An 18519-nucleotide genomic window follows, 5' to 3' on the forward strand; every position below is an offset into this window, starting at 1 on the left:
ATTTTTAAATTAACTATAAATTTATATTTGTTTTTTAATTCATTCATAAACTGGTGCTCTTATGCGGGATGGGAACTGAAACGGAAGCCGGATAGGAATATACAAAACTCGAATCCAAACAGCCCGAGTACAGCAGCGGATAAGCCGATACTGCGAAACTCTGAGGTGTAAAAGAAAAGAACCACCACCGTTCTTCTTCAACCTCTGGAGCTTTTCCTTCTCAGAGTTCCCCGCTCAGAAATGGCGGCAACTGCAGTTATTAGTTGCTTCTCTCTTCCTTCTAAGTTCAGAAATCTCTCCCTTAATGCTTCTTCCTCTTCTATGCCCCTTTCCCCGTCTTCTTCGACCCTCAGATCTCTCAGTTTCTCCTCCAACGTTTCAGTTTCCGCCTTCTCCAATGGTGATTTCTTATGGATTTCATTTTTTTTTTTTTTTTGCTTTTATGGAAAAACGGTGAATTCTTTTTGAAGGAAGTATTGAATTGCTCGACTTACTTTTGTCCATTTTCGTATAGGGTGCCTGTCGATTAGTAAAGCTCAGAGGCCATTTCGCTACTCCGTGGTCTGCGAGGCGGCTCCTAAGAAGGCTGATTCTGCTGCAAAAAGGGCTCGGCAGGCTGAGAAAAGACGCGTTTATAATAAAGCTCGGAAGTCTGAAATCAAAACCAGAATGAAGAAGGTACCTAAATTTGGCTGGTTTATATGCTTTGGATTTTCGTTATTGAATCCTGTTGGAATATATTGAAATCTCTTATAATGATGTGCTTCTGAATTCGTTTTATCTTGAGAGTATTATATTAGAATGGCTATTGAACTGAAACCTAGCAGCTCAAGTTCTAACAGCTTCTCTCCTTGCCTAGAAACTTATATTTGGCATTGAAAAGTTGAATTTCTGGGTGATTCTCCTTAGGATATGAGTGAATTTCTGAAATGATCATCTGCGTCTGACTGCCCCTGAAAGGAGGACTGGATGAAATTTGTATAATTAAGAGTTGGAAGGTAGATGCTTACAATTTTATATTCAGTACCAGTGGACAATTAGTTATATTGTATATATGTTCTTATTTTGTTTGATAAGGTCAATGGTAGCTTGTTGGCTGGGCTTGATGTGAAAATCTGATCAGTAGAGTTCTTATTGTTTCAGAAATGATTATAAACACGAAGATTACAACGGTTACCACAGGAGAACTTATGTTTTGTTTCAGAGAGCTTGTAATCAAGATTTAAATGATTGGATCTTCAGTGCTATTTGTCATTAAAGTGACCAAAATGATTGGATCTTCAGTGTTATTTACTTCGACTTTTGATATATATCGGTTAGTTTGAAACTATCAAGCAACCAGACTTGATGGACAATTGTTAATAGGACTAAAAAGAAACGTCTAGTTAATGGTAGAGTTGATCGAACTTTGTTGTCCAGTGAAAGATTGCTTCAGCACAATCCTTTCTGATTGTCTAGTGGTATGTTTTTTAGGCAGTTTTCTTGTTGGTTGTGACTGAATTTTAACTAATCTCCTTCAGAATTTCCCTTTTTCCAGTTTATAACTCTAGAAGTCTTGGACTTATTCAAGACCATTAAGGTGTTTGAATGGGCCTTTGGCTTAGCTGTAGATTTATTAAAATCTTTAGTTGTGAGTATCAACTGTTCTCTGGATTTGTTATGCAATATGGGTAACATCTTTTCCTGTTCTAATAATGAGTGGCCTTTGTGCGATCTTGTGGATCTTAGAGGTAATCCTAAGCTGTAGAATCTTGTGTGACCAAGGACTTAGAGGACTTTTTTCTCAGTTTAGTTGCCTCTAAATGTAACAGTCCAAGCCCGCCACTAGCAAATATTATCCTCTTTTTTGGATTTTCCCTTCCGAGCTTGCTCTCAAAGTTTTAAAACATATCTGCTAGAGAGAGGTTTTCATACCCTTTATAAAAAATACTTCATTCCCCTCTCCAATCGGTGTAGGATCTCACAATCCACCTCCCTTCGGGCTCAGCATCGTCGTTGGCATACTACCAAGTGTCCACTCCTTTCGAGGCTCAGCATCCTCATTGACACATTGTATGGTGTTTGGCTCTGGTACCATTTGTAACAACCCAAGCCCATCGCTAGTAGATATTGTCGTTTTTGGGCTTTCCCTTCTGTACTTCTCCTCAAAGTTTTAAAATGCGTCTGCTAGGGAGAGGTCTCCATGGCTTTTATAAAGAATGCTTCGTTCCCCTGTCCAACCGACGTGGGTCTCTCACTAAGTTTGGTTTGGTCAAACTTCCAAGGAAACATAAGCTTTTTGGCTTAATGCTTTAGAGTTTTCTTCTGGGAAATTTGGACAACAAGGAATGTGCATAGAGATATGATGCCAGCATTTGATCTAGAGAACTGATAGATATTCAGCTTGAAATTTCTCCAAACTATTATACCTTATTATCATTTTTTTCCCTTCTTGGTGTCAAGAGAGGCAGTAGGAGGGGGGGATGGAGGGTGTTTTCCATTTATAATTAAGACTTCGTCCTTCTCTTGTTGAAGCAGAAGAAAAGATTGGCTTTCCTCGTTATGCTTCGAACTAGTAAAACTGCTCTTTTTTTGTTTTTTTGTTTTTTTGTTTTTTTTTTTTTTTGTTTACTGAATCTCTAAAGAGACGCTGCTTTCTGATGCAATGGGTTGTGGTTTCTTTTCTATGACCTCCATCTGCTAAAGAACAGAACTAAATCATACTGCTAAAGAACAGAACTAAATCATACTCTTCATATCGGTAGACACTGTGAAGAACTAGAAAAGATTTTCTGTTTCTCTACAGAACTTATGAGCATACTAATAACCTCTGTCTCATACATTTCCAGGTTATGGAAGCTTTAGATGATCTGAAGAAGAAACCTGAACCACAATCAGAGGAAGTCCTTCCAATTGAGAAGCTCATTGCAGAAGCATTCTCAGTGATCGACAAAGCCGTGAAAGTGGGAACATTGCACCGAAACACCGCAGCACGTCGAAAATCTCGGCTCGCCAGAAGAAAGAAAGCTGTAGAAATCCACCATGGCTGGTACACCCCAGCTTCGCCAGCAGCTGCGTAATGCCCTACCCTACCCTTTTGTCTTAATGTTAATGGGGCTGAGGAACTCTTCTTCTATTTTTGTATTTAGTTCGAACCTTCCTTCTTCTATGTCTACAGTTGAGGTTTCACTCCTTTTTCATCTGCCAAAAATGTCTAAAAAAAAAAAAATACTTTCAGCTTAGTTTTAGATATGAAAATTTATTAACAGTATTTCAAAATACCTTAAATTTTTTAAAAAAGAATTAATCCCTCTAACTTTTTTAAAAAAAATTAAAATATACATTTCATTACTCTCTATAATAGCATGATATTTTCCACTTTGAGCATAAACTCTCTGCATTTGCTTTGGGCTTTCTCAAAAGGCCTCAAATTAATAGAGATTGTATTCTCTATATGCCTCCCCTTAAACAAAGTACGCCTCTCTTTAATCAAGGCTCACAATACTTTTGTTCGACATTCGAGGATTTTATTGACATGATTAAGTTTAAAGCATGACTCTGATACCATATTAGATGAACACGACTCTTCACAATGGTATGATATTGCCCTGCAGAAGCTCTCATTGGCTTGAGGCCTTTTGTTCATCTAATAGTTAGTACTTTGTTTTAAAAATACTTATAAAATTTTTAGAATATTATTAACCGCTTTCACCTTTATACAAAAAAAAAACTTTTTTTTCGTCATATATGAACAAAAATCTTCTATCAACAACTCTCAAAATATCTAAAAACTTTTAACTTTCAAAAGTTTATAAATATTTTATAAATATTTAAATGAGTATTTTTTTAGTAAAATTATTTTATTTTATTTTTAAATATTTAAATATAATTTTTTTAAGTGTTAAAAAAATTGAAAGGTTATTATTAATAGAACTTTTAAAAACTTATTTTTTTTAAACTATTTTAAAAATTTATGAGGCTTTTTTCAGTTTTAAAGGATTTTTTAAATGTATTTGAAAGTTTCAAAATATTAGTTTCAAAATATTATTTAAACTTATAAAATTAAAAAGTATTTTTCTATTAATTTTTCTTTAAGAAGAAGAAAATTAAAATTCCCAAAAAAAAGGATAAAATAAAAGAAATTTATAGAATGTTCGTAGCATAATTGTGAAGTAAGTGGGAGAAAGTAGAGTTGACGTGGCAGCATCCGAATGTACAGGTTCGGTTTCCACCACTCCCGACCCAATCCTGTCGGTTTTCTCCGGTCTCGATCACAATCTGCCGTCAGCATCCGGTTGCCGGTGCCATCCACGTGCCCCACTCACTCCCACCGTCCCTTTATTTACGTATCGCCACGTGACCAATTCCCTCGTCGTTTGACGCGCCCGATGGGGCCCACTAGTATGAAGGAAACGGCGCGGCGGCTGGGGAAAGGGAAAGCGGTCAAAAGCCTCGTTGACTGAGCTTTGAATGTAGTCATCAGCTCAGCTTCCTTTCAATTTCTTTCCTTTTTCCAATGGCTGCACGAGTCACGTGCGCGGTGCGTGATTTACACGCTCCTAAATTATTCATATTCCCCCCCCCCCTATATAAACCCTCCTCTTCCCCTCAAATTCACTACCAAACAGATCCTTAAAATGGCTGCCGGCGACCAGTCCACTTCCACCGCCTCCGCCGCTGTGGCGTCCAATTCCAAAGAGATCAGGTACAGGGGCGTTAGAAAGAGGCCGTGGGGCCGCTACGCCGCGGAAATCCGGGACCCTCGGAAAAAAACCAGGGTTTGGCTAGGTACATTCAACACGGCGGAGGAGGCGGCGCGTGCTTATGACACTGCGGCGCGTGAATTTAGAGGCGCCGATGCCAAAACCAACTTCCCCGTTCCGAACGGTTTCTTAACCGTCGACAACAACAATAACTTCCGTAAATCCGCTTGTAGTAGTCCCAGCCAGAGTAGCACCGTCGAGTCCTCTTCCCCATCACCGGCGCCGTCGGATCCTGCTCTCACTCACGTCCACGCGCCGACTATTTCCCGCCCAATTTTCTTCTTCGACGCGTTTGCCCAGGTGGAGAAGAACAGCGACTTTCGCCGGATAGTTACCGGTGCCGGCGGATCAAGAAGCGATTCCGATTCGTCATCCGTTGTCGATTTCGACAGGACGAGAAAATCTCGGCCGTTAGATTTTGACCTGAATCTTCCGGCTGTGGAAGTTGTTTGAGGATACGTTTTCATTTTGATCTAATTTTCTAATGAAAATTAAAAAATTAAAAAGGTTAAAAAAAAGTATTAATATATATATATTTTTTTTTTTTTGTGAAGTTTTTAACAATATTGTCGATATATGGATGAAAAAATTAATATAAATCATCTATTTATTAGAGATAAAATGATTAAAATGTTAAGAATTAGGAATCACGACTCGTTCATAATGATACGATATTGTCCATTTTGAACCTAAGTTCTCATGACTTTGTTTTGAGATTGATAAAACCTCACATATAAACTCATGATCTTCCATTAAATTAATATATCTTCCACTAAATTAACCTAAAATAGAACCATAACATAATAAATTAAAATTATTAGAAAAAAAAAATGGGTGCGAATCTTTTAAATTTATTTATTTTAATCAAAAAGCAAAAAAAGATGAATAATGAACATTCCTATCTTATGATGTGTCGACGTGTCGATAAGCGGTGCCCTCGTCGGTAGGACCCGTAATACGCGTGGCGTGTAACCCGTTTCTCTACGTGGCAGTTTTTAGTTGGTTTGGATCCGGAAATGCCGGCCAATCATTTATGTCCACGTCAGTATTAGTACGGATAAGATGCGTAGGTTAGCTGTTGTGGCGGTGAGGTGTCTGAATGAGACAGAGAGTTAAAGCTGGCGCGTCGACAGATTTCAAACTAGGGCTGGGGTGGCTTTGATTCTCCTGCCACGTGTAATTTAATTATTTGGATTTTATTTTTTGAGGTGGTGGTTAAAGGAGATGGGGCGGCTTGGCGGCGTGAGGCGGCTTTAAAGCTGTATTTCTGTTGGGTGTCGTTATTTTTTAAAATTTTCCGAAAATAAAAAATAGAAAATTTGATTTAATTATTTTTTTAAAAAATGAATTTTAGTTTGGAAAATAATAAACTATTTTGTTTCTTTGATTTTAAAATTTTGTATTAAAAAACTATAAACATGAGGTATAAAATGAACTTAGAAGAAAAACATCAAATCATACCTAAGATGGATTTAAATAAATTTTTATTTAATTAATTTTACTAAATGTGTTAATTTTTCTAAATCATCTTTAATTTTTTTTTTTTTAAAAATACTTAGTATTATATTTTAAAAATAATCACGATCGTAACATTAAAAAGTTTGGATATAATTTATAAAATATATGTAAAAAATAAAATTAAAACTTATTTTAATGTTACTTTAAAAATTTTATGAATATTAATATTAATAATTTTTTTTTTATTTTTACTTTTTTAAGTTGAGGGGTATTAATTAAACTTTCCAAAATTAATGGTATTTTTGAAACATGGTAAAAAAAAAAATTCAAGAATATTTTAAAAATAAAGTAATTACCATTTTTATCTAAAATTAACTATGAATATATTTCCATATATATTTTAAAAATAAAAATAAAGTAATTACCATTTAACAAATAGCAACTATTACTAGAAACAAAATAAAATATTATAATTTATTTTATAAATCAATTAAAAATTAAAAAATTTAAATATAGTAAACCATATTTATATATAGAATTAAAAATTTATTAACTCACATTATTTAATAATGCTTAAAATTAAATAGACACAAATTTTTAATATTAATTTAACCTTAACTATATATATTATTAAAGTAATATTATCTGTACTTTATAAATATTTTTATTGTGTATTTTTTGGAATGAAAAAAAAAGGCTAGGAGGCCCAATATTCAACCCATGCCCTTGTGCATCGGAACCACACCGATATCCAATGGGTCAAATCTTGCGGCTTCTTCTCACATCAACTACGGCAGAGATCGTGTCTTCGCTTGATGGAAGATGGACGAATTTAGGGGAAAAAGGCGGTTACCATTTTTCTCCGGATTACACTCTCAATTCAAGCTACTTCAACTGATTACTGAATATTTATAGGGTAGTTGTTCGTTCAAGACGGCGGTGTATTCCTTTCCCCACTGAAGTTGAGGCGGAAGACGGGAGCTAAGGCGTGTGTAGTAGAGGAGGAGACCGATGGGACGGATTTTTGTTGTGGAAAGGGAAGGGAGTTCCTACAGATGCAAGTTCTGCAATACGCAGTTAGCTCTAGCCGACGATCTTGCATCTCGGGTTTGTATATATATATGGATGCCATTTTTTCTTGCGCAGACGTTGTTTAACGATTAGTTGCTTGTATTGTATGTTAGTAGAGTAATTGAAGTTTTAGATGCTCAACTATGTTAGTTCTTAGATGGAGATGAATCTTCGTGGGATTTTGATTACAATTGTTTTATGAAATTAAATTGGTTGATAATTGCTGCCGTTGGAATCGAGGTATTCATTATCTGCTGTTTGGAGGAATCAATTTCTTAGGAATGGAGAATCCTTGGCACTGCCAGATCTCATAGCATTTATTTGAACAATCAGCCTTTGAGCTTGAATTTACTTTCCGTAGTCTTGTCATCTGAGATGAGAAAACGATTTCAATTGCTGTTAATAGCTATGAGGAAATAATTTAGGGAAAGATTATGGTCTTCGCATATGATTTTTGCTGAGATTTTGTTATACAAGATAGAGAACTGTTTTTGAATTCAAGCAGCTCCATGTGTTTTATTTTTCTGAATTTCGTCTAACTTTTTTCGCTCTTGTTTGATCAGGCCTTTCATTGCCGCCGCGGTAAAGCATATCTTTTCAATAATGCGTGAGTTCTCTGTCTTTTGGTCGGAGCTGCTGTTGGTTTTTCTTTGTTGATTTACAATTCCAATTACTATGGCCTGCAGATTGAACTAATTTGTACATTAATGTTGTGGTTCGTGTAGTCTGTCCACCGAACAAGGGATCATGGTTCATGTAGCCTGTAGGTAGCCAAAACCAAGCCATAGATTTTAACCTTCATTTATAAGGACTTTTTCAATGTCATTGTGCAGATGCAAAACCCATCTTCGTTATTTATACAAGAATGACATTCATGATTTTTAGCTGCAAAAATGGTCGTAGAGTTAGAGCAAGAATAGTTGTTTAAAGAGGATGAGGGAAGGAGAGAAATAGATTTCTCTCAGTTTGCCAAACCCTTTTGGAGAAAGGGGATTATATTCTTTGTCCTCGTTCCCGCCCATATAAACATATCTATATTGAAACATATCTATATATATAGAGGCAGGGATGGACACGGGGAAGGGCTTCCCCATTCTCGTCCCATGGACATCTCTAGTCACTTGTCAGGCATCTATTTGATTCATTTGACACCAATTTCCCACATGAGCTTAAGGTAGTCATATGTTCTAAGTTAAGCATGCTACAATCGATTTTGGATCATAACTACTGGTTAGAAGTCTAATATTAAGCATGTTTCTAATTGCCTGAGCATGAACAAGAAGTTTCAGGGCCCTGACAACTGCCTGTTCATTATAAAGCAATCCAATGTTCTGGTGGCAACACGCCTTCCTAATTTTAGTTGAGGTTAAAATAGGCACAAATAGGAACTTTGAAGTTTGTATAGAGAAGTTGCTATGAGAGCGCGTTTTGCAATAGTAAGTAGAGAGTGAGTGCTCAGAGAGCTTGTAGGTGGACACGACGAACCGACTTCTGTAAAAATTAGGGGGGAAAACATTGTTGAATGCAATCTCTTCGAATTTTGGAATTTGGCTGACAGAAGAACAGATAGAAAACACATCAACTAACTGTTTTCAGTCATTTAAATTCCAAAAGTTTGAAGGGGGCTGCAACAAATTGTGTACAAAATAGTAATGTTGATGGCTTTCCATGTTTTATCATTACAAAACACTCCTGCCAGGATTAATATCACTTACATTCTTGGAGTTCTTCATATAGGATAAACTTCTTTTTGGGAGCCTTGGAAGATAGGGTGATGCTCTCAGGATCACATACTGTTGCAGACATATTTTGTTGCACATGTGGACAAATTGTCGGGTGGAAATACGTAAGCTCTCTCTATTATCCTCCACACACAGGAAAAGAAATGCATTTGGTGATCATGCTCCGTTGTGCAATTGGCCAAACTTTCCTCTTTTCATCTATATAACTCATAATTTCGTGCAGGAAGCAGCGCATGAGAAGAGCCAGAAGTACAAGGAGGGGAAGTATGTTCTTGAAAGGTGAGACTCTCTTGTCTACAAGTTGTTGAACTTGTACTTTTTTTCCTTCTCAACTGTGTTTTTACTTGAATATTTTGTATACATTTCTTGAACCAGGGGGAGGATAGTCGACGACATTGAATTCTCGACTGGCTTCTACGTAGACTCTCGGTCTAGTATAAGTGATAGTGAAGATAATTAAGGTGTGATATTCTCGTGTTATTGTATGCCGTATATCATAATAATTACCAGATGACTATGCGCAGGTTTGCTAATAATCTAATAGTGTCTGGACTATGTAAATGCAGAGTTATTTAGATTGGCATGCGTCCACACTTCTAGTTCACTAGCTCATTTGTTCTTTATTTTCAGTACAAGTTGCACTTTCACCAACTGATTCTCCCTTTCCAACTCTTTCGACCCATTTGACTCTGTAGCTGAGTGAATGCATCTATAGTCATATAAAGCTGTTCTGCAGGCACTCAAATTGTGCTGCAAGTTTTTGGTCATTGATGTTGTTGAGACTTGAGCTTTGAGAATCATTAATCTATGCTTTTTTTTTTCTTTCTCTACTTGGAGGTGGGAATCGGAATGTAGGTACATGTCTTGACTAGTTGAGCTATGCTTGAGCTCGTAGTATACTTAATTTTTAAGATTTACCAAATTCTCGACTTGACTAAGAACACTTGATTGTAGAGTAAAATTAGAAGAGATCAGGTGTCCCCGAAATTCGGGAAGTCAAGTTAATTTTGCTTCTTCTAGGTTGATTATGGTTCATTTGAGCCATGATAACTGTTTATTTCACCTCAACGACTTTTAAACTAGATACCAACTTATTAATGCAGATTAATGGATTTAATCATATACGTAACAACTTAGTTTATCATTTGTGATAATGAAATCACTCTTTTCTAAGTAGAAATTTATTAAGATTTGACGAAGTTTCTTGAATACCTAAATTAATAATCTAAATAAGGGCTAAGTGTCTTATAAACTAAAAGAAACAAATAGTCAATTAATAATGTCATGCGATTGTGTCTCAAGAAAGTCATTAAGGACGATGACTAATTTAACGACAACTCTTATGAAAAGAGTAGGTTGTGACCCTCACGTTAAGACAAACCAAACAGTGACCCTCTCAAGTGGCGCGCATTCGGCTACGTGTGAGCTAATAAAGAAAAATGTTATGATCGAGAATAATGATGCATCATCCAACACACCATATAATGTGTGCATTGAAGAGGAGAGGAAACGAGGCTCCAACACACCCTATAATGTGTGCATTGGAGAGGAAACGAGCATAAGCAAGATAGGGACAACAACTAGACGTGCATCACCTATAAGTATGTCGAAGGGCCCGGTAAGGTCCCGAGTCAAAATTTCAAAGGAAATAATTTGGGCAACACTTAAAATTTATAAATTGTAAATTGTATGGTCTAATTACTTACAAAATTAAATAAAGTTTTTGTTGAGACCAAAAAAAAAAAAAAAAAAACAAAAAAAAAAAAAAAAACAAAAACAAAAACATACGTTAGTTGTGATATCCACGAATTTCGAAAGATTTTTGAGACAAATTGTGAAAGACGCGGGTTGGCGACGAAGAAGGAACAGACCTCTCTCCAGTTCGCGATGAGATCCTCTCCAAAAACAGAGCAAACCCTGCATTAACCTCCAACCCTAATTCCCCATTCTCCTTCTTTTGCTTTCGATTTCCCCCTTTTTATCTGTTTTTCTTTCTCCGCCGTGCTTGTTTCAGGTTCAATCCCGATGGGGAAAGCCTCTTCTTCTCGCAAGAAGGAGCGTTCCAAGACTTCTTCATCCCAGGTACTTCTTTTCCTCTCTCTCTCTCTCTCTCTCGTTGAATCTTCTTTTTTTTCTTGCTATGTCAACTGAGGTTGATTTTATTTTGTTTAATGTTCTGTTTGGTCGCTGGATGATGTTCGAAGATTTGGCTGTAATTTGGCATGTGTTTTGATGAATATATCTCGGAAATCTTCTCCTTATCGATTTTTGTGCTTGAATTTTAAGTTGATGTGAACGAATTCTTCTTCTTCTTCGTATTGTTGTCGTGGTTATGGTTAGAGATATGGATGTTCTCTCCTTCTTTCCGCCTTTACCTCATATAAGTTTGTTTTGATGCCGATGCGAATCTCCTTTGCGTCCTTTTTTTTTTGTGTTGTTTTATTTTTTGGCTCGAATCATGAAGAGAAGTAGGAGAAAGAGTAAGAGTAGTAGGAAATTGAAGTCCAAGAAGCTGCGGTATCGCCACGATTCTCCCTCTTGCTCTGACACTGATTTTGAAAGTTCAACTTCAGTGTCTTCTTCTAGCTCGGAGGATGACAAAAAAGTGAGAAGATCTCGATCCAAGACGCGAAAGAATTCGAAGCCTAGTAAAAAGAGATCCAAGAAGCAATCTCATGACCATCAAAGTAGGGAATGCTCTCCTCATCCCAGAAAGAGGAAGCATTCAAAGAGAAGCGACAGGTATGAGGCTAAGAAGACCAACAAAAAGAAGCGTAGAAGAGATGTGAGTGTTGGTGCCACAAATAGTGACTCTCTGAGCCGCTCTACTTGTGGAGATGGAAGTTCAACCAGCAGTGATAGTGAAATTGATAGGCGTAGGGGAAGGTCTGGAAAGAGGAAAAGAAATATGATGAAGACTGAAAGAAGAAGATACAGGTCAAAGAGTCGTTCACCGTGCTCTTTATGTAGTGACGGTAGTGATTTTCAGAATGAGGTTGAGGATGACAGTTATGTCGAGAACAGCTGTAGACGACTAAAATCCATAATTGTTGTTGTAGGGGAGGAAGATGAATTAAAGACTTTTGTTGGGAATGAACAACAAGAAGTGGTCACGCATCAGCTTGATGATGACCACCCTCCGTTCGGGGATATGAATAGTAAGGATGGGACGAGTAAAAGAGAATTAGACTATGTTATATCTAAAGAGGCACCAGAGGTAGAAAGCAAAAACAAAAGGGTTACACCTGACAATAGGAACTCTCTGATTCTAAACGATGATGGAGTTCGAAATGAGGGAAGCAACAAAAACCATGGAGGAGTAGCTAATGATCATTCTTTAGATGAAAGAAAGAATGGCTGTTCTGGAAATACCGAAAGCATAAATTGTATCGATTTAGAGTCGATTTTAAGGCAGAAGGCCCTGGAAAACCTTAGAAAGTTCAAAGGGGCTTCCCCAAGGAATGTGGAAATCATTGCTAATTGCAAAGTTGAGAATAATAATGATGCAAAGCAATTGTTTTCCCCTGTCTCTAAGTCAGTTCATGTGACATCTCCTAGGGATGATGCCGAAATAAATGGTAAAGGGTTCACTAGACAAGATGGAGGGGATGCCGTAAATTCAATGATAATTAAGGGGAATGGTTTTAAGTCTACAGATGCAATAGATACAGCAGTTGCATCTATGCATGATCCTGTCTGTTCTTCACAGAATCTTGGTAAAATTTCCAATGGAAGTAATGGTATGAATGAACTGAAGCAGGATATTTCTTCATTAGACCAAGAGGTTATAAATGATAATATTTGCCTGAAGGCAGATGCAGATATTTATTCTACAACTAACAGAAGCAATTTGGTTATTGCAGCTTTTAGGCCAGAGTCAAAAGTTGATTCTCTTATAGAGAAGGCATCTGCTGCTCAGGAATGTATCCAAACAAAGCCATCTATATCTGACATTGTCGTAGACGAGACTGCTCAAACCGAGACCCAGATGAAGAATAATGAAGATCAAAATATTCGTAATGGTTTTGGTTCTTCAGCTTATAAGCCTTCTTCTTCCCTTAATTCTATTTCAGGAGAAAATAGCTTGGACAAGTCCAGACACGAGAGTGGGGAAGGCTCACAATTTGAACAGAAAACCATGTCTGTGATGCGGGGTGGTGAAATGGTGCAGGTGAGGACATTGAATACTGACTAAATTTATATAGTCAGCAGTGAGTATAATGATGCTAGTTTATTTAGAACTTCTTAGCATGGATCTGCAATTGTTCATTTCAGGTGAACTACAAGGTCTATATCCCGAAGAGAGCGCCCGCTTTGACTAGGAGACAACTCAAGCGGTAATGTAAGATCCCTGATTTTGCAGCCATGTAGGAAGATCCTGTTGCTTGCCATTGAAAAGATTATAAAGTTCCGGAAGTGTTTTATCACTCACTTCCTATGCCAAGGATCTATAAGCCTTAAAACATGAACAATAATTAGTGCAGTCAATTGTTAATATTTTTGTTAACTTTTTCATCGCAATGATGAAACTCTCATGTTTACAAAACCTTCTTATTTAGTTTAGGTTGTGATGCCAAAACCTTGTATATGTCAAGTTTATGATCATAATTATTTTCACATTCTATTCCATCATGTTATTGTGAATAAACAAAACCCTCTAGGTTGGATTGGAGCAACTTACTAAAAACCTTGCCATTGTCAAAAACATTTAGAATCTAAGACAGCAAGTTTCAAGTCAGGAAAGATTGAACTTAGGTGACTTGGTATACAAAAATCAAGATTACTATTTTCTAGTAACAGAGAGTACTGAATAGATTATTCTTACAAACACGAATTTTAAATATTCAGATTACATTGAGTTACAGTTACACTATGTCTAAGACTAAAAACGTTCGTGTTCGTGTTCTTGTCCTTGTCCTTGTCCTTGTCCAATTATAAACTAAGAATATGATCCCTCTGGTTGAAGCATGGGAGAAGGACTGGATCTTGTTCATAACTTCACATGATATTCAGCTTTCAAGGAACTAGTTGATTGCAGGATTTTGCGCTCGAGTTAAGTCGTCCTACTTGAAGAAGACCTGGTTGTTACCTGATCCTAGCAGCCTCACGAGGGTGAAAACAAGATCAGAAAAAGTTTGTTTTATAAGAAACAATTTCATGATAGTATATCCATTGTCAAATTAGCAGGTCTGCAGAAATTGCAGGGCTTACCTGAGTTTTACTAGATGTTCGTTGTTCAGCTGCTTTTATCAAATTACTGTGAAAGTTATGGAAGTAACTGAGTGAGACCCTCTTAGCTGCCAGAAAGCAGCCTTTTCTTTCTGCCACTCACACAGGCCCAATCATCCATAGTTGACACTGATATGCCTTCCAAGTATTGCGAATACCGTTCTATAATAGCTGGAACCTGTAAATGTACAACAGAACAAAGTAAATGGTAGTCCTGTAAAATAATGTATTGCATATACGTTTTTGTATCCGATTTGAGTGTAACAAATCAAGTCCACTGCTAGTAGATATTGTCTATTTTGGCCTGTTACGTATTGTCATCAACCTCGGTTTAAAACGCATTTACTATGGAGAGATTCTCACACCCTTGTAAGAAATGTTTCGTTCCTCTCTCCAATCGATATGAGATCTCACAATCCACCTCCCCTTAGGGGCTCAGCGTCCTCGCTGGCACACCGTCTGGTGTCTGGCTTGAATACCAATTGTAACGACCCAAGCCCACCGCCCGTACATATTGTCTACTTTGACCTATTACGTATCGTCATCAATCTCACGTTTTTAAAACGTGTCTACTATGGAGAGATTTCCACATCCTTACAAAGAATGCTTCGTTCTTTTCTCCAACCGACGTAAGATCTCACACAGATCGTAGATTTCATACGAGGGAAAAAGAAGCAAAAAAATCATTAACCCAGTATTAACTATTAACCCGTAGAAAAAATATATTGACATCCGGACAGTTGGATGGGAACCCTCAATCAAATTGGCAGTTTCTGAAATTTGGTTTTTCTAGCTTAGAACAGATGAAAAACAGTGAACATACTGGATTAGCATAAAATTTGTACTCTGACCAATGGATATAGTCCTAGAACATACCTGCTCGGATAGAATACCAGAGAGACCAACGACTGCCTCAGGCTTGGCGTAAGAGACAACATGATCAGCCAAATCCAGCAGAGGATTTAGAAGAATATTAGCAATGACGATGTCAAAGTTCTCCTTTCCAGATATAAATGTTTCACTAAATTTATACTCTGCAATATCACTAGGAACCAAATGAAGTTGCAATTTTTCGGGTTCTATACTGTTCAGAGCAGCATTGTTCTGTGCAGATTCAATGGCTTTCGGGTCTACATCAATTCCAGTAGATATGGCAGCCCCAAACTGCAATTGCAAGCGTATATCAAGTTAAATAATGAATATCAAGTCGCATGCAGAGAAATATAACACCTCTAGAGGGCGTCTCTAGATGTGTACGGACATGAATGCATGCATACAACCAACTCAGAGTTAACCTCTGGCTAATTAGATGAATACCACCATTTTCTACCAAGTGTTCAATATCACCAAGAGCCAGTACTGTAGCCCATCTTTTGCAATCAATCACTCAGCTCCCAGTAGAAACCCATTGCTCGAAAAGGGTCAGAGTTTGGGCGAACTTTGGTCCAAACTCTAGAAAGGAGAAATTTGTATCCAAGTGTCGAGACAAGCTCTGGAAAGGACGAACCTTAAGTTCCTAATTCTCCAAAGCTCTAACAGATCAAAGTTAGGACGAACTTCAGGTTTCTAAACCACGATAGCACTGTTTCAGAACACTCGAGGAGAATTCTACAGATTTTTTTAAATAAAATAAGAAAATGAGTTTTCATGTGGAAAAATAGATCTACAAGAGAATCCCTCATAGAGCTTGGGAACCCAAAACCAAGAATCCCTTCTTCATGGCAGGTCATTGGCTAAAAGTGATAGAAAGGAGGCGAACAACATGGAAATTCTGTAGGTACATAGATTTATTCACTAACAATCTTCTTTTAAAGAACGCCATGAAGAGCACATATGGTATTGGTATATATGTTCATAGTGTTGTATGAGGGTCTCAGACCTCATTGAAGTATGAGCTTGGTGAAAATATTTGGACATTGTACCTTGAGTGATGCAATTGCAAGAACGCCAGAACCTGTGCCATAGTCCAAGAAATATTCCCCTCCTTTCACTAAGCTGTGGAGCAGTAGTAGACACAACTTCGTAGTTGGGTGTTCCCCTGTTCCAAATGCCAATCCAGGATGTAGAACAATATTTGTCGCATCGACATCCTGTACAAATAAAGGAATGTGTAAATTCTATCCTAAACAAGATGATATTACATGTACCCTCCCCGCCCCTAATATGAACCATGAAACAAAATATATGTATAGACAAGTGTAGAAAGCTTGAAAGAGGATGCTCAGATCATTATACCGGGGGAGTTGTCCACTCGGGCACTATCCAAAGTCCCTCAGTAACCTTAACTGGATGAAATGATTCCTGCAATGCAAGAAAACAATCATGTTTAAGAGGTAAATAAATTTGGAATGTGGAGCTTGTGTTAGCAATGAACCTACAGGTTAAAAACAAACCTGGGATTTCTTTAACCAATCATGTTGTTCACCAATTGTAACTTCGTAGGAAGGTAACTCCTTCAAGCCTACTGAATCAGCCGCATATGAGATGCATTTACTTACATCTTGACCATCGGGGAATATTGTGTCTACATAAATCTGAACAAAGCATATTAGTCATTATATTTTAGCCGTCGGGAACAAAGTATGAACATATTATATCTGCCATAGTAATTTATGTTTTCTACATATCCACTCCTAACTACAAACATAGCATCCTTATCAGCATCACATGGATAGGAAAAGGGGTAGAGTTGGGACCGGACTGTAAGAGCCCAAGCCCACCGCTAGTAGATATTGTCCTCTTTAGGCTTTCCCTTGAGGGGAAAAACACATTTTCTAGGGAGAGGTTTCCACACTCTTATAAAGAATGTTTTGTTCTCCTCCTCAACCGATGTGGGATCTCACAATCCACTCCCCTTCGAGGCCAATGTCCTCATTGGCACTCGTTCCCTTCTCCAAGGGATGTGGGACCCTCAATCCACCCCCTTTAGGGCCAACGTCCTTGCTGGCACACCACCTTGTGTCCACCCCCTTTGGTGTTCCGCCTCCTCGTTGGCATATCGCCCCATGTCTGGCTCTGATACCATTTGTAACAACCCAAACCCACCGCTAGCAGATATTGCCCTCTTTGGGTTTTCCCTTTCGGGCTTTCCTCAAGGTTTTTAAAACGCATCTGCTAGAGAGAGGTTTCCACATCCATATAAAGAATGTTTCATTCTCCTCTCCAACCGATGTGGGACCTCACATTGATGGTAACTTTTATGGGTTTATCTGGAAAGGAATTAAAGAGCATATTAAAGTTATCACATGCAGCCTCAATCAACTACAAGCAATCCAGTACAAATTTACTGAACTGTGTCCAGAAATCTTCTCATAATCAGGTGTCACTAAGGTGCAATGGAACCAGTGATAGTAATGAAGATTGTAAAGCATCACAAATCAAGTAAGGGGTAGGAAAGCCACCTCGTGAGAGCTACCAGATACATCGTCTTCATCAACACAAGTAGAGCTCGCACCAAAACTCAGCAGAGCTTCTGAAAGCAAATCCTGCCCAACAGAAAAACAAAGATACCACGAAGTTTCCTCTTTAGATCAAGTAGATGAAGCTTTAATCGCTCCAGTAATCCTGCAAGCTCCCCATTCGTTCAACATTTCTAGTAATTATGTTCTACAATATGACTAATCCATCCAAGTTCTAGTTGAATTTTCTCTAAACTAGAAGTGCTTCAATTCTCATAAAAGAATTAAATCAAAACAAAAACATTGATACCCTCAATTAGTTCATCACCCAAAACACAAAGGCCACAATGAAACAAACAAAATCGAAGCCGGAATTGAATCTCACCACGATATCTTTCCGGCACCGGATGCGTACAGATAGATACTTCTCAGATGTGTAATCGGAAGAGGAAAGGGAGGAAGCAGAAGAAGAAGAGAAATGTGTAATAAGTGAAGAGGAAGTTAGGAACTGTGTTCTTTTATGAATGGTGGAAGAGAAGGGGGAAGGAATAGCACGAGAGAAAGGAAATACGGGAATGCGAATGCCTGAGGCGAAACAGTGGGAAAGGTTCTTGACGTATTTTCCGGCGGTGACCGCCATTGATTTCGTCTCTTTGCTGCTCTGGTTTTGGAGGTTAAAGATGAACGGCCACCGTCTCCGCTTCACTTGTGAAGTGTAATCTACCGGAGGTTTTGGTTTCCATTCTATTTGACATATGTGCGCTATTTTTCTTAATTTCATTCAATTTTTTAAATTTTCAACTAAAAAAAATATCATTAAACTACAAATAATTATATATAAAAAAAAAAGTTTTTAAGTGCATTTTCTATAATTTAGTC

General features: G+C 37.6%; 5 protein-coding genes across 8 annotated transcripts; 4 read left to right on the forward strand and 1 right to left on the reverse strand.

Moving 5' to 3' along the window:
• The first annotated feature begins 157 nt into the window (after positions 1 to 157).
• LOC111796496 (small ribosomal subunit protein bS20c) lies at positions 158 to 3179 on the forward strand. Its single transcript, XM_023679135.2, has 3 exons — positions 158 to 400; positions 515 to 678; positions 2829 to 3179. Exons 1-3 carry the CDS (start codon positions 241 to 243, stop codon positions 3057 to 3059), a joined length of 555 nt encoding a protein of 184 aa, XP_023534903.1. The 5' UTR covers positions 158 to 240; the 3' UTR covers positions 3060 to 3179.
• Positions 3180 to 4587: 1408 nt separating this feature from the next.
• LOC111797314 (ethylene-responsive transcription factor 4) lies at positions 4588 to 5291 on the forward strand. The gene has a single exon (XM_023680293.2). The coding sequence runs from the start codon at positions 4617 to 4619 to the stop codon at positions 5193 to 5195; it is 579 nt and encodes a 192-aa protein (XP_023536061.2). The 5' UTR covers positions 4588 to 4616; the 3' UTR covers positions 5196 to 5291.
• A 1622-nt stretch (positions 5292 to 6913) lies between these two features.
• LOC111797728 (Yippee family putative zinc-binding protein) lies at positions 6914 to 9780 on the forward strand. Its single transcript, XM_023680835.2, has 5 exons — positions 6914 to 7307; positions 7835 to 7878; positions 9009 to 9117; positions 9237 to 9292; positions 9389 to 9780. The coding sequence occupies exons 1-5, from the start codon at positions 7212 to 7214 to the stop codon at positions 9471 to 9473; spliced, it is 390 nt and encodes a 129-aa protein (XP_023536603.1). The 5' UTR covers positions 6914 to 7211; the 3' UTR covers positions 9474 to 9780.
• A 1042-nt stretch (positions 9781 to 10822) lies between these two features.
• LOC111796962 (transcriptional regulator ATRX-like protein) lies at positions 10823 to 13640 on the forward strand. Of its 3 annotated transcripts, none has more exons than XM_023679790.2 (4): positions 10823 to 11095; positions 11478 to 12753; positions 12877 to 13184; positions 13289 to 13640. In XM_023679790.2, exons 1-4 carry the CDS (start codon positions 11039 to 11041, stop codon positions 13352 to 13354), a joined length of 1707 nt encoding a protein of 568 aa, XP_023535558.2. In that variant the 5' UTR covers positions 10823 to 11038; the 3' UTR covers positions 13355 to 13640. The 3 variants fall into 3 exon arrangements, with proteins under 3 accessions (XP_023535558.2, XP_086980792.1, XP_023535556.2); XM_087124666.1 differs by having other exon boundaries at positions 11478 to 12729; XM_023679788.2 differs by having other exon boundaries at positions 11478 to 13184.
• Positions 13641 to 13741: 101 nt separating this feature from the next.
• Positions 13742 to 18394, reverse strand: LOC111796963 (ribosomal protein L11 methyltransferase-like protein). Of its 2 annotated transcripts, none has more exons than XM_023679792.2 (8): positions 18026 to 18394; positions 17644 to 17727; positions 16636 to 16776; positions 16478 to 16543; positions 16165 to 16332; positions 15119 to 15406; positions 14225 to 14420; positions 13742 to 14108 (listed from the first exon to the last, which is right to left on the reverse strand). In XM_023679792.2, the coding sequence occupies exons 1-7, from the start codon at positions 18278 to 18280 to the stop codon at positions 14307 to 14309; spliced, it is 1116 nt and encodes a 371-aa protein (XP_023535560.2). In that variant the 5' UTR covers positions 18281 to 18394; the 3' UTR covers positions 13742 to 14108; positions 14225 to 14306. The 2 variants fall into 2 exon arrangements, with proteins under 2 accessions (XP_023535560.2, XP_023535559.2); XM_023679791.2 differs by having other exon boundaries at positions 13742 to 14116.
• Between the last annotated feature and the right edge of the window lie 125 nt (positions 18395 to 18519).

The sequence above is a fragment of the Cucurbita pepo genome, chromosome 6 (assembly GCF_057944985.1).
Source record: "Cucurbita pepo subsp. pepo isolate OVF chromosome 6, ASM5794498v1, whole genome shotgun sequence".
Classification (NCBI taxonomy): Eukaryota; Viridiplantae; Streptophyta; class Magnoliopsida; order Cucurbitales; family Cucurbitaceae; genus Cucurbita; species Cucurbita pepo.